Source organism: Periplaneta americana, chromosome 15 (genome assembly GCF_040183065.1).
Source record: "Periplaneta americana isolate PAMFEO1 chromosome 15, P.americana_PAMFEO1_priV1, whole genome shotgun sequence".
Lineage (NCBI taxonomy): Eukaryota > Metazoa > Arthropoda > Insecta > Blattodea > Blattidae > Periplaneta > Periplaneta americana.
The window spans coordinates 132,771,413-132,786,311 of record NC_091131.1 but is presented as its reverse complement, the minus strand read 5'-3'; the positions used below and the strand labels follow the sequence as shown (position 1 = coordinate 132,786,311).

The following is a 14,899-nucleotide window of genomic DNA, read 5'->3' as shown; positions in this document are numbered from 1 at the left end:
CACATCAAAGTCTTTTGTAACATAACCTCACATTACAATGAGAAAGAAATTTGCAGGTGGCATGACGTAAAAAAGTCATCCCACAGTCGTATTACTACTCTGCCATCTAGTGCTGGTTATCGCAAGCTCATTTCTCGATACTAGCGACGCATAGCGTCCGTTATTTTCCACTTGTTGCCAAGAATAGTACGGGCTTGGCTGATCTGTTACATATATGATCTAGGCTGGAAGTCAGCGCAAAAGGAATGAGAGAGAGGCTACTGTAACGGAAAAATTGGAAATCTTACGAAATTACGATGAAAACAGTAGGCCTATTCTTAATGAGAAACAACTCTCTGATTCATTAGAAATCCCATCATCCACATTAAGGACAATAATAAAAAATCGCGACTTAATCTTTGCAGCTGCGACATCGGAAGGATGTAAGCGCAGGGAAGTGAAGTGTGATAAACATGAGGACTTGGAAACACGCACACGACAAATAACTATAAATTACTTTTTTCGAAAGAATTGAGTATAGTACATATTGTAAATGTCTTTGACGTACAGTACAGTAATTACATAATGGAGTAATACTGTATTACCTTTCATGAATAATGTATTTCAATAAAGAAAAATGATAATAGATACTGTATATAATGAAAATTAGTATACCCGTCTAATACGCGGTCCCGATTAATACGAGGTTTACACGCGGTCCCTTGAACAGAGTCTTATCAGGGTTTTACCGTATTAACCCATAAAAGTGGAACCACTGGGGGTAGAAATGTGATTTTTGTTTCTATGTGTTCAGGAAACATTAAACATTCATCATATATACATGCAGGGTCCCAACAACATACCAATTTTCCCAGCGCACTTGTTATTTGATTTTGAGATTTCTAAGCGGCGGGTCTGCGTATCCCGTATGTTGCAACGCAGCACTGCCGCTATTGCCTATCGCCGATAAGCAGACACCCCTGCAAACGTCAGGAGGTTTGAGCGCGACTGTAAAGCTAAGTTGAACAGAGGGAGACCTACCGCTTACTGCAGTACAAATATTGCACGTGTTGTCGTACGTTATCTGTTCACACCCCTTCCTCCTCAGTCTGCTCTCGTCTTCTCCTGAGTCACCGACAGTATGTTGAGTCCGTTGAAATAATAAAAAAACCTCTTAACGCCAGAATGATGCTTGCAAAAACATACAGTATATTTTATATACATTATAACTAGACTTCGGATATTTAGGCCATTAACCAACTTTCAGACACCTCAACTAGGCTCCATAATGATCGAAAGTACGCATTAAAATGCAGTTTTAGGGACCTAAACAGTTACTGCAGTTACAAATAATAATAATAATAATAATAATAATAATAATAATAATAATAATAATAATAATAATAATAATAATAATAATAATAATTCATTCACAGTGTTCTGCCCAAGGGCAAGTATTTCACTATAAACCCAGCATTCTCCAGTCTTTCCTATTTTCTGCCTTCCTCTTTGTCTCCGCATATGATCCATATATCTTAATGTCGTCTATCTCTGATATCTTCTACCCCGAACTCTTCTCCCGTTCACCATTCCTTCCAGTGCATCTTTCATAAGGAACTTTCTTCTCAACCAGTGACCCAGCCAATTCATTTTTCTCTCTCTGATCAGTTTCAGCATTATTCTTTCTTCATCCACTTTTTCCAACACAGCTTCGTTTCTTACTCTGTCTGTCCATTTCACACGCTCCATCTTTCTCCATATCCACATTTCAAATGGTTCTATTCGCTTCTCCTCACTTCGTCATAATGTCCATGTTTCTGCCCCATACAATGCTACACTCCACACAAAGCACATCACTAGTCTCTTCCTTAGTTCTTTCTCCAGAGGTCCTTTTTCTATTAAAAGCTTCCTTTGCCATTGCTATTCCCCTTTTGACTTCTTGACAGCAGCTCATGTTACTACTTATACCCTAGTACATCCCAAGTAGGGGAGAGTAGGGTAGTATCGGACATCGGGTAGTATCGGACAGTGCGTTTCTTTCATCTACCACCATATGGTAGTATCTGAATGACATGGTTACGTTTCTCTATGCGACATCAGAGAAACGTAACCATGTCAATCAGGTACTATCATCGTGTGGTAGATGAAAGAAACTCACTGTCCGATATTATCCGATGTCCGATACTACCCGACTCTCCCCTATATAAATAATAATAATAATAATAATAATAATAATAATAATAATAATAATAATAATAAAACTGTTATTTTATTGGGTTAAGAAGTACTTATAATACCGACTTAAGATTATGTGCAGAACACGTTTACCGTTATCAAATGTTAAGAAGCGCTTATAATACAAATTTAAGATTATTTGCAGCACACGTTTTCCGTTATTAAATGTTAACGGAGCGCTTATAATACAAAATTAAGATTATGTGCAGCATACTTTTTCCGTTGTTAAAAATGTTAAGAAGCGCTTATAATACAAATTTAAGGTTATTTGCAGCACACATTTTCCGTTATTAAATATTACGGGGCGCTTATAATACAAAATTAAGATTATGTGCAGCATACTTTTTCCGTTATTAAAAATGTTAAGAAGCGCTTATAATACAAATTTAAGGTTATTTTCAGTACACATTTTCCGTTATTAAATGTTACGGGGCGCTTATAATACAAAATTAAGATTATGTGCAGCACACGTTTTCCGTTATTAAATATGTTAAGAAGTGTTTACAATACAAATTTAGGATTATGTACAGCACACTTTTTCCATTTTTAACTTCACACTATAATCAAACAAGAACCTAAGAGACATACCTAATGCCTTTGTTGTTTTGCTGACAGTTAAATTTTGTGTACTTTTTCAAATAAGCGACTTTTATCAGTGTGAAATTTTAGCCTTAACTGTACCACCCCTACTTGTCTGCTATGTTTTTCAGCGGAGATCTTTGGCAAGAGAGGGGAAGACTTTTTCATCAATTTAGCTGTTACCCCGTTATTCGTAAATTAAATATATGGTAATTTTAGAGGCGTAACACAATTTTAGCATATGAAATCGATCTAGTTCTCAATGAAATTATGTATATGAATTAAATGAAACTAATTAATTCTCAGTTCTAAAGAAAAATACTTAGGCCTATAAATAGTTGCTGGAACAGCCTCCATATGTTCAATGCTATTTTCTTAAAGTGGATTCCTCTATAGTTATAGCACAGTCTAGTATATATAGTCACGAAGCTTGAGTTGTGAGGGTGCTAGTAACAACAGACTGTGCAGGTACTATTTCGCATTGTCTGTAATGAGGCGATATTAGCGATCCTAGTGGTTAGCAACTATCTATAGATGCATATTTACTACGGATTGAGCTTCGTGACTGTATATACTAGACGTGGTTATAGCTTAAACAAGCGTCCTGTGAACAGGCTTATATTGACTTACGGAAATGTCAGGTACACCATTATATGTAAAGAAGTGCTGTGACCAAATATATCATATCATATATCGACTTACAGTGAGTAAACAAAGTCTTTATATACCGGAATATTTTAACTAAATAGACTTATATCGTCGCTTAAGAACCAATACCGCGTAACTGACAAAATGTAAATTTTACAGGAGAAGGAAAAAACTGAATAAAAACCATAAAAATAACTCAATAGTCTTGAAAAGTGGTGTATGGCTATGAAATAGCTTAACTAATTTGTAACTAAGTGAAAATGGATTATCATGGCCGTAGACATTTGGCCATGTCACTTACGCGGTATTGGAACTCTGCCGTTGACTAGATTTTGTTAGTTACGCGGTATTGTGAGACAACTTTAGCAGCTTCAGGACACATGTTGACAAGCGTTTCCTTTGCGTAAAAACTTCCTTCTGGAAATATTATTCGTGCTCTATTATATATCAGTGTGTTATCTGAATTGTTGTCCTACCGTCTGACTTGAGGTCAAGGTCGGTAGGCTGTAACTTGAGTCAGCAGCAGATCTATGTTCCAGACAATGATTGCTGCATTCTTGCAGTCAATCAAATGCTGAAACTATGGGAAAGGAAAAATGAAGGCACAGTTCAATGTTAATAATAATAATAATAATAATAATAATAATAATAATAATAATAATAATAATAATAACAGGTACTTTATTTTCACAATACGTATTTGAATAGACAACCAGAATTGTTACTAAAACGTTGCTGAAAAATATAATTTTATAATAAAATGATGATAAATAATATAATTATTATTATTGACAGTGGAATTGACTGACTTGCGAATAACGAATAAAAAATCATACAAAAATGTAATAATGACAACAATAATTTTTCAGGCACAATATTCGTTAAACACAATAAAGAAGTAATTATACACTAAGCTTACACTGAAATCACAAAAAGTATGCCTAATCCTTGACTAACCCTAATGTGGAATACTATCATAAAAACTATAGCAATCTCTTGGAATAACATTCTTCAATTGCTGCAGATGATTCCATTTTATCTCATTGATCTTCAGCCTATCGTTGTACAGTTTTGGAAAAACGACATTCCTGGAGAGCTTCTTAGGGCTCCTAGGCATCTCTTGCAAATCATCATTGAAATTCCACCTGAAGAGTATTATACTATCAGGGCAATACTGAATGACTCTTAAGTCAGTGACTGTAGAGTCATTTTTATTCCTCCCAGGTCGAATAGAATCGTATAACCACAAATCTTTAGTCGCAAAGTTGATGAAGAAGTTATGATTCAGATAATGGATTTCATAGGGGACTGGTTTCTTCCTAGCCTCTTTAGAAATCAAAGCATACTGGCTAGGAAGTGTTATTTCACGCCCTTTCAGTTTACATTCAACAGAACTATGGACGGAACCGCATTCCATTTGCGTATGTCCTTTTTCCAAAAATGTCTGTGTTATTGTAACACCAGTATTAATGGCTAATCTTAATAAGGCATTTGCCATTACTACCATCATCAGAATACAGAATTATTGGGAGTAGACGATCTTTCAGTTGCTTGCTTAACGTATCTACCACGCATGATGCAAATGTTGACGCCACTAGATCAGCCTCTGTCTCATCGAACCAGTAGCATACTGCTTCCTGAGTGGCTAGGTTGTACATTGTAAAATTATGCATAGCGTGAAGATCCATTGTATAAACTATACACAAATTTTTCTGCCCATTTTCTTTGTCTTTATATTTTTCTTTTCTTTCCAATTCTTTCCTTTCATTATGAGTTTTCCATTTTTCTTCTTTAATATTTCCGGCTTTATAGCTGCAGCAAACATTACATTGATCCTTTTTGGGCCTAAAGAGACTGAGGTTAGACTCCTGGAACAAACTGTCGAAAGTATGTCGGCTTCTACGTTATTGTCATCACATTTTTCTTTGTAAAGCTCATATAATTGTGAGAAGATTACTAGAGTTTAGAAATGTGGTATAAATGGATTCACGATTATTTATATTACTTAAATTAACTTTACTGTTATGATTCCGTAACTGAAGAAAAGTAAACGTTTAATAGCTATGATACTTCTTATGCCATACCTTTGTTAATGTTCACAGAAGTTTCTCCCGTCTTGAATGCAGAACATAGCACAGATAGGATTTCGTTCTCGCTAAACTGACCGTCGTCCGATTCATTGTCCATTTCTTTTCTTGTATCTGTAGGCCAATATAGTAATAAAATAATAAATGTATTATATTTCAGTGAATGATCTTGTAGTAAGATTCTGCGTGAATTCAGCTTAACTAACATTCAATTGACACTAGTGAAATAATTCTATCATATTTACCTTTTAAAATATTTGAACTGAACACTTCTTTAATCTTCTCAGAATATTACACACTGTTGATACAATTTTACAAGGCAGTAACGAGAACCAGCTTCCGTACTGATGGCGCGCAGGGAGTAGACATAACAGCCCATCTGTTATCAGATATGCGGTATTTCCTACAGACTTCTCGTCACTTCAGATACGCGGTATTGTACCCCCCTCCTTAGCACGCAGGCCATTCGTGCAATCAAATTCCCGCGCTTGTCAATGCATGCAGATGACAGTGGAGGTACCATCTGTGCAAAAAAACAGTTTTGACCAAAAATGTCAGTTACGCGGTATTGTTTCTTAAGCGACGATATGTGAGGTTTAATTACCTACACAATAAAAACAGTTCTTTTTTCCTATACAGCTAACATAACTAACAGATTTACATGATTGATCAGGACCAATTCTGTTAATACAAAATAACTGTTTTCTCTAAAAACAAAATAATTGTTTTCTCTAAAAACAAACTAAAAACAATAAACAAAAAGTGTTCATACAGTTACAAATTAATGTCTCATTCCTCATCAAATTAACAGAAATTAATAATTGGTGGGATTTTCTTTTACTTCCACAAATCTTGTGAGACATTGATGCCATCGAATTTCTAGTCTTGGAAGGCTGAATTTTATTCCATTCTTCTAAGAGGGCATCCTTCAGATCCTGTTTGCTCTTCAGTTACCTTTCTCTGAATTTGGTGTCGAGATATTTCCACAGATGCTGTATGGGATTTACATCTGGTTACCATCAATAATATGTAAGGATCCAACACCAGCAGCACTCATACACCCCCAAATAAGAACAGTGGGTTTCAGATTCTTTTTCTGTAGCTCTGTGTTTTTTTCCCTCCATACCAGTATCCTCCCATCCTACGAAAGTAAATTAAACTTGCTTTCGTCGGTAAATATGACTATCTCAAAACTCCCTTGTCATGTTTACATACATTTTAGCAAACAAGATCCTCTTTTTTCTATTTATTTCATTAACATAACATATTCTACGTGCTACTCTACCGTGGAAATTATTATTTCTTAGGTAGTTTCTTACTGTTAAAGAACATACATTTAAGTGAATTTCATTATTTAACTCAGTAGCTATTTTCGGAGCACTGATATGAGGATTTACTTTTACTTTCCTGAGTATCAGTGATTCAGCTCGTTTACTCACTTTTGTTGGACGGCATGATCTCCTTCGATTTTTGAAAGATTTTGATTTATCTACTATGTCAATTAAATCCTCTAGATTCAAAACCCCCTAAGACCATTTTATTTGTAATTGAGTTATGTCCAAATATTGCTTACTAATAATGAATTCTAATGATTTATATAGTTTGAATTACAAAAGTCACTAAATTTAACGCAAAAAGTTTGTTGAAAATCACTGTTAGGTTGAAAATTCCCTCTATTTGAAACCAGTTACTGTCAGAATGCTTCAATTTGTGAACGTGAATATAGGGAATTTTGAATCTATAGGATTAAATTATAGTCTGAATGGTTGCTTTAGACCTTCCTACAATTTTTGATATTTCGGAGAGAGACTTAAATTGATTATTATGCAAAATAATTATAATTCTTCTCTTCTCTTCAGTCGTTTCACGTCGTTTACACTTCATATGCTGTATTACTTCACCACAGTACACAAATGCGGCCTGCACTGGTACACAGGTGCATCTGGGTGTATTACTCGACCGAGGTCAGTGGAGTCCTGCAGCCCGCAGCGTCACTTGCACTGTTCCTGTGTTTGTACAGCGTCATTGTTATAGTTCACATTACGCCCACGACTCCACTCGCCTCGGTCGTGTAATACCATGAACTGAATAGACACTACCCCAATCCCTACCTGTAGTATAGGTTCAGCTGTTTCAGAGGAATAACTTAGTAGTGTATGAAGACTTTCTGCGCATTGATTCGAAATATTTCTTTAGGTTTCTATTTTTTTAACGGAATTGGAACTAGAATTATTTTGCTTTCTTTTTTTTATATGTTGTATTATATTTGTATTCATCCCTCAACATATTCTGTTTATTATAAATTAGCATACTAAGATTAGAAAACGCTTCTTTAAGACATATTTATGTAATTTTGTAGAAGTATTGTGACTTTTTACATTTATTGTATGTGTAACATTTATCATTTGTTGTGCATATTTACATTCCTATGTTATTTTACACACATAAGATACAATTAGTTAACGCTTAAACTACGTCTTATGAAAGGCTTTATGTGGACCTATGTGTAACATTGGTAGCTTTATTTAATGATATTTCCCGAAACTCGATTATGAGTAGTCTCTTTAAAGAGCAGGACATACCCAGCATGATAAAATGACTAGTGAAAACGCTTTGAATTGTAGGCATCCAACTTTCAGGACCGTGTTGTTACAGTACCAAACTCACTCACCTGCTATGAGACTGGCGATGATTAAAGGCAGAATAAGTAATTTGAGTAGTCTCATGAATAATTCACCTGGATACGACATCAACATCACCGCATCCGGGCTTAGTTTCAGAGGCCGTAACAAAAACCCTGTAGAGAAAAGAAAGACATGTTGTTAGCCAAAGGGATTAATAAATCTTTTAAATTATTTACTGTCAACTCTTATAATCTATACTACTAATAAATCTGTAGCCAAAATTTTTCTTGTAATTTTCGATTTTCCAAAAATAATTGGTGTTAACATGTATAGTTAATCATCCTGAAACCGAAAATGGCTTTTTTGACATTTTTGTTTGTCTGTCTGTCTGTCTGGACGTTTGTTACCTTTTCACGCGATAATGACTGAACGGATTTCGATGAAAATTTGAATATAAATTAAGTTCGTTGTAACTTAGATTTTAGGCTATATGGCATTCAATATACATTATTTAAAAGGGCGTTATAAGGGGGTCTGAATTAAATAAATCGAAATATCTCGCTTATTATTGCTTTTTATGAAAAATGTTACATAACAAACGTTTCTTTAAAAATAATTTCCGATAAGTTTTATTCTTTGAAAAAATTTGATAGGACTGATATTTAATGAGATAAATGAGTTTTAAAATTAAAATAACTGCCATCTAAGACGGTGTAATGAAATAAAAAACAAATGACTTCGTCTATAAGGGGCCTTGGACAACAACACTCGAAAGCTATGAAACATAGCCTACAGAGAATGTTTCTGTGTTCCTATGAAGTAATATCGGAAGCTAAATTAACCATTTGTATAATTAATTATTATTTCACCATTGGAAAGTGTAGTTTCTCTAGATGGACATAATGCTATAATGTTACTACAGTAACTTCTGAGTGAATCGAGGGCAGCTAAGATTAAAATAGCTTCTTATGCACAGAGAGCTTGATAGGCTATTCTGTACATTCGTTTCCTGTATTTCCTAAAATAATTTCTATGTACACATTCATTTTCATCTCAGATAATTAACGAAAAACGAGAGTGTATTGATTTAGTATGCAGTAATGGTACGTTAGCTTAGCAATCCATTATTTTATAATTCAAATTTTAACTATGCTCAATTGAATCGTGTTAAAATACATAAAATATATATGCAATAAATGCAATGCAAAAAAATTGGGTAATGAGCCAAGGAGATTATGTTGCGCTGTTGTAAAAGTTGTTCCTGCTGAGATTCAAGAGCCCCCACAACAAATTAAAAACTTACTTATTCGAATACATCCGTTATCAACACACTTTTTAATATAATATAATATAATATAATATAATATAATATAATATAATATAATATAATATAATATAATGTAATGTAATGTAATGTAATGTAATGTAATGTAATGTAATGTAATGTAATATAATATAATATAATATAATAATAAATCTGTAGCCAAAATTTTTCTGGTAATTTTCGCTTTTCCAAAAATAATTGGTGTTAACATGTATAATTATTCATCATGAGAACGTAAAACACTTTTTTGAAATTTTTGTTTGTATGTCTGTGAGGGCGGCAATGAACCTCCGGGTTCCTTAAAAGCCAGTAAGTAAGTAAGTAAGTAAGTAAGTAAGTAAGTAAGTAAGTAAGTAAGTAAGTAAGTAAGTGAGTGAGTAAGTAAGTATGTCTGTCTGTTTGTCTGGATGTTTGTTATCTTTTCGCGCGATAATGTCTAAACGCATTTCGATGAAAATTGAAATATAAATTAAGTTCGTTGTAACTTAGATTTTAGGCTATATGGCATTCAAAATATTTTATTTAAAGCGATCTGAATTAAATAAATCGAAATATCTCGCTTATTATTGCTTTCTGTGAAAACTGTTACATTGCAAACGTTTCTTTAAAAATGATTTCCGATAAGTTTTATCCTATGCAAAATTTTGATAGGACTGATATTTAAGGATATACAAGACTTTTAAAATAACAATGCAATGCATTTTCACCGCCGCCTCAGATTATAGCGTTGTTGTTCCTGCAGTAACTCCTATGTGCAAAATATATAATTTTTGGTTAGGAATAAAAATCACATTTAGCCTATTCATTCCATGGCAATGGTACATAGGAGATGGTGAATTCTTACATTTTCGAAAGAAAGAAATATAATTACATATCACTATATATGGTGTGTCACTATTTAAGTTATTTGAAGCCAAGCGCCATTTACTGAAGACGTAGAAAACCATATTTCAATGGAAACGTATAGCAAGTAATATAAAGTATACACATTAAAACTAAAATAGATCCAATGTCAATATTCATTAAACTATGGTTGCATGTAATAACAATTAAGAAACATGTTAAAGGAATTGTCATTGCACCAAATGAGTGGTCTCTGGATCAAAATTATCGCATTTAAATTTTTTAAATACAATGTAAATTAAGTAATATATTAAACGATTTATTCTTCTATCAAACACGAATGTTCCCTGGATCAAATGTCCTATTTTAATTATGTAATTACTTTATATTTATTTCTAACGGGTGCAGCGGAGGCACGGGTACGGCTAGTATTATAATATTCGTAGTTATTTTTCTAATCATTTACCGCTTTAAGAGACTTGTCATTGGATCCGAAAGATGGATTTCTGAGCTGATAAAATAATCTTTAATATGATTTCATTAGGAAAAGAATTGAAGTCATGATTCTTGTATCGCAGACTTACGACATGTAAAAGAAATGTACATGATTAGAGAGACCTCTAGACAGGTGTATCTCGTACCACCAAGTCCCTTATTTGTGGACAGATGTGACTGCTGACCACATCTTATGAAATCGCAGTGATATCTCACATACAAAGTAGAAAAAAGAATAGAAAATTTGAAGTCTGACACAATAAGGCGTTAGCTGTAATGTATTCGAGACTATACACCGTACGAATCATCGGAATAAAAAAGGTATACCCAGTAAATAAATAAGTAAAAGAAGAAACAATCGTTAGAACGTTTCGCTTCAGCCTATATTTGTGTTTTTCCTGCTGTAATGATAAATGGTTAAACATTCGTGTCATGAAGTCACGATGGCACCGAAATTGCTAGTAAATTAATACCAGACATCATAAAACACCTATCCTGTATGCACGACTCAAACCCTCGACCGTAGCCTCCATACTACGTCAAACTGACTGAACTTTTGCGTACACCACGGTCGGCTCATCATTTTTATCATATCTTATATTTTTGTATATCTCATAGGAACTTGAATAAGTCCTGGTGTGGCTAGATGACGCTACAGAATTGAGCACAGTTACAAAATAGTTCTATATTGCAAAAGTGGAATAACTCCAATTCATAGTAATTCATAGAAACCCTTAGATAGCATTTATGTCTGCGTGAATGGTAACTCCGATCTTTCCAGCTTCTACTGATCTAGTATTGAGAATTATGACATTTCTTAGCTTATAACCTATATAATACTAGTGTAAGATGGAATTCATTGATGTGGGAAAGAAATTTTGTGTGAACCTTCTTATTCAGGATCAGATTCCTTGTGCTTGTTCGTACGGTGTCATGCCTCAAAACTCAGGTGTTAGCGTCAATTTCAGGAATGCGCTTAGTTACTTGCTCTGCAGAACATTTGCCGTATGGATTACTTTAAATAGGTATCCTGGAGCAAATGTCATATTATGCAGTAGTATCCCGTTATTACTGTAGTCATTATGAGAATGCTAGTGAATTATTGAAAAAAGGTAGTGAAACGTGATTGTCTTGATAAAATTGTCCCCATACCGCATTTTGCAACTACAAATTTCAATTAAACTAGCCAAAATTTAAACTCGGATCGACACCCTCTTGGATGAGGTTGTGACTAGAGTTCCTTATGTTCCATAGACGTATGAAACGGAATCCCTTGAAGGATTTTTATCTACAATAATCTCACTAGAGGTTTTGATTTTATCGATATATCTGCGAGTGGAACATGAGCAGATTTATCTAGGGAAAATCAAAACTCGAGTGGGATTTGATTATTACACAATTAGAAGGAAGTATATAAAGATTAGAAGAAATAAAATACTCTAGTACAATAAAATATTAGTTGACTTACTTCTACTTCGAATTATCTGCTATCGCGCTTTCAATTTCTTACAACTCTTCGAAACCGGCATCAAGCACTTCTTTCTATCCCTCATCACAGAACGTCTTTATACTCATCCTCCTACACGGGTCGAAATACTTCACCTCTTGAATTCGCTACCTAATGACGTCAGTGTCTGCAGAACTTTATCACAATTCAAAATTAAATAGGAAAATTTTGCCTTATTTAATGGTTTTTAGGTGTTGGTAGAAGTGTTGATTTGTGTTTTTTACTCTAGATTAAAATTGCAAGTTTCTTGTTTATTATTCATTAATTAGTTAATATGTAATTAATTATTATACTTAATCACTCATTTAAAGTTTGTGTGACTGCAACCTTTGTATATTTTTGTGTGATTTTACTTTGTTTATAGTATGATTTTTCTTTTTATTTCTATTATTGTATTTGTATTTCTTATGGTGTGGACGAGAAGGCCTGATGGCCTTAATTACACCAGAATAAATAAATAAATAAATAAATAAATAAATAAATAAATAAATAAATAAATAAATAAATAAATAAATAAATAAATAAAAACTGTCTTGAAAATATATAATTGTACCATATCATCATTGCAAATATTCCGCTAGGTGGCAGTAGTGTGTTATGATGAGCTGTTATCTTGTTACCAGGTATGCCAACTATACAATCTTCATTGAACTCTGTGAACGATTACTAGTAGACTACTAAATAAATAAATAGATAAAAAAACTGTCTTGAAAATGTATAATTGCACCATCTCATCATTACAAATATTCTGCTAGGTGGCAGTAGTGTGTTATGATGAGCAGTGATCTCAACATTATATATAGCCTACTGTAGTTTAGTATAGAGCTCAATGATGATGAGCTGTTATCTTGAATAATTTTTCCCTCGAAATTATTCAAATCAACTTTACAGGCTGTTATACCTGAAAGCTTGATTTGCGAGCTGTTATTTTGTTATCAATTGTGCCAACTATACAATCTTCATTGAACTCTATGGACGATTACTAGTCAAGAAGGCTCTTTTTTATTCAGTTTCATTTCTATTAAAACACTTGCATTCCACTTCAGTTATCAATATATATTAAACAATCTCTGATACGTGACTATCCATAATCTCATACAGCAAAAGCTGTAACATAGCCTAAATAATATAAAAAAGATAAATTATGGAAAAGTTGTAATTGAGATGGTGAAATAAACCTGAATCATTTTAAGAGGTACAATAATTATTGAAAGTACAATGTTGGCAAACAAAGAAATTAATGCTAGGGAGGTGATAAAAACAAATGCTAGGGAGGTTATAAAAATTGTAGGATAACCAGCCATGATTGGTTGAAACACGTCGTTTCGTACCGTTTTATTGGTCAAAAGTAGTATGACGTAGCAAAAGTGTACTAATCATCCTTAAAATCCAACGCGCTCCATTGGGCTTGGAATCTGCGATTCTCGAATATAATGACAGAAATGACACTAGACATGGATATACTATAAAATAATAATATATATATTATTAAAAACATTCTTGTAAGTTTTAATAATTTCGAAATTAAAATTTGATGTCCAGATATAATGCCTGCAAGGAATACTCGTAATTCAGAATGAGACTGGCGTTAGAATTTTAGAATATGCATGTCACATGTCTTAATAATAGGCTATATGCGACAGTTCTGTGATTAAAGTTCTCTCTGGCACCATCGCGTCATGCAAGGAAGTGCCAAAGAAAGTCATCTGGCTTCTCTGAAGGTTTCAAGCAAGAATAGAATACTTCATACCGTCCCAATGCCATATAATCTGGAAGCCTGTTCAGTGCACCCAATCTACATTGTACGATCACTTGAGAAAAAAATAAAAAAGAATGACAGAGATACAAATTGATCTGACATGCATGTAATTGAGGTTAACTGATCTGGATTGGCGGAAGAATCATAAACATCATTTCTTTTTTTTTTTTTTGCAAGAATTAACCAATAAATTCGATCTTTGGCAATGACATTTAATTTGAAGAATGTTTTCATCAATACTTTGAGTTCGAAGGTCTAGAAATTGCTTATAAAAGTATAAAAGTTCAATGGGGCATCTATTTCATACATAATATTACATTGTTATCAGTTACTGATGTCCCAAGAAATTAAGTTATGAACCAAGATTTTTACAAGCATAGTGATTTACACAGCAACTACAGGTTTATCAGCGAGATTCGTTTGTGTTCATTAAATAAGACTTTGTTAATATAAGACCACTAATCTTACATTATTCTTTTACTTCTTGCTGTCCTTAATTTCAGTTAAAATTGCAGATAAGTTGTCTAATTTTTTTTCCTGGCGTCAGATAAGAATGTGCACTTTCTTCCGTCTTATTCAATATAATGTATAATATGAAAGTAATATAAAAGAATTCAGACACTGTTCTATGTAGATAAACCTATAAATCAAAATATATATTTAGATACAATGTTTTTGTGGATGATTTGGTCTTACTCATCACCTCAGAAATCGATTTACAAAAGACGAATTCATAATTTAAAGATAATAACAGATAAATATTCCATGGAAATATACATGGATAAAAGAAAAATAATGACTTTCTGTTGCAAGGACCCT

At 33.3% G+C, this 14,899-nt stretch overlaps 1 protein-coding gene across 3 annotated transcripts in view; it reads right to left on the bottom strand.

Annotated features, from left to right (window-relative positions):
• The window catches only part of LOC138715347 (excitatory amino acid transporter-like), a 478,475-nt gene that overhangs the window by 217,400 nt on the left and 246,176 nt on the right, over positions 1 to 14,899 (bottom strand). For all 3 annotated transcript variants that reach the window (XM_069848168.1, XM_069848166.1, XM_069848165.1), the window contains one exon: positions 8,200 to 8,325. In XM_069848168.1, coding sequence (XP_069704269.1) covers positions 8,200 to 8,325 — 126 coding nt within the window. The remainder of the gene's footprint in view (positions 1 to 8,199; positions 8,326 to 14,899) is intronic.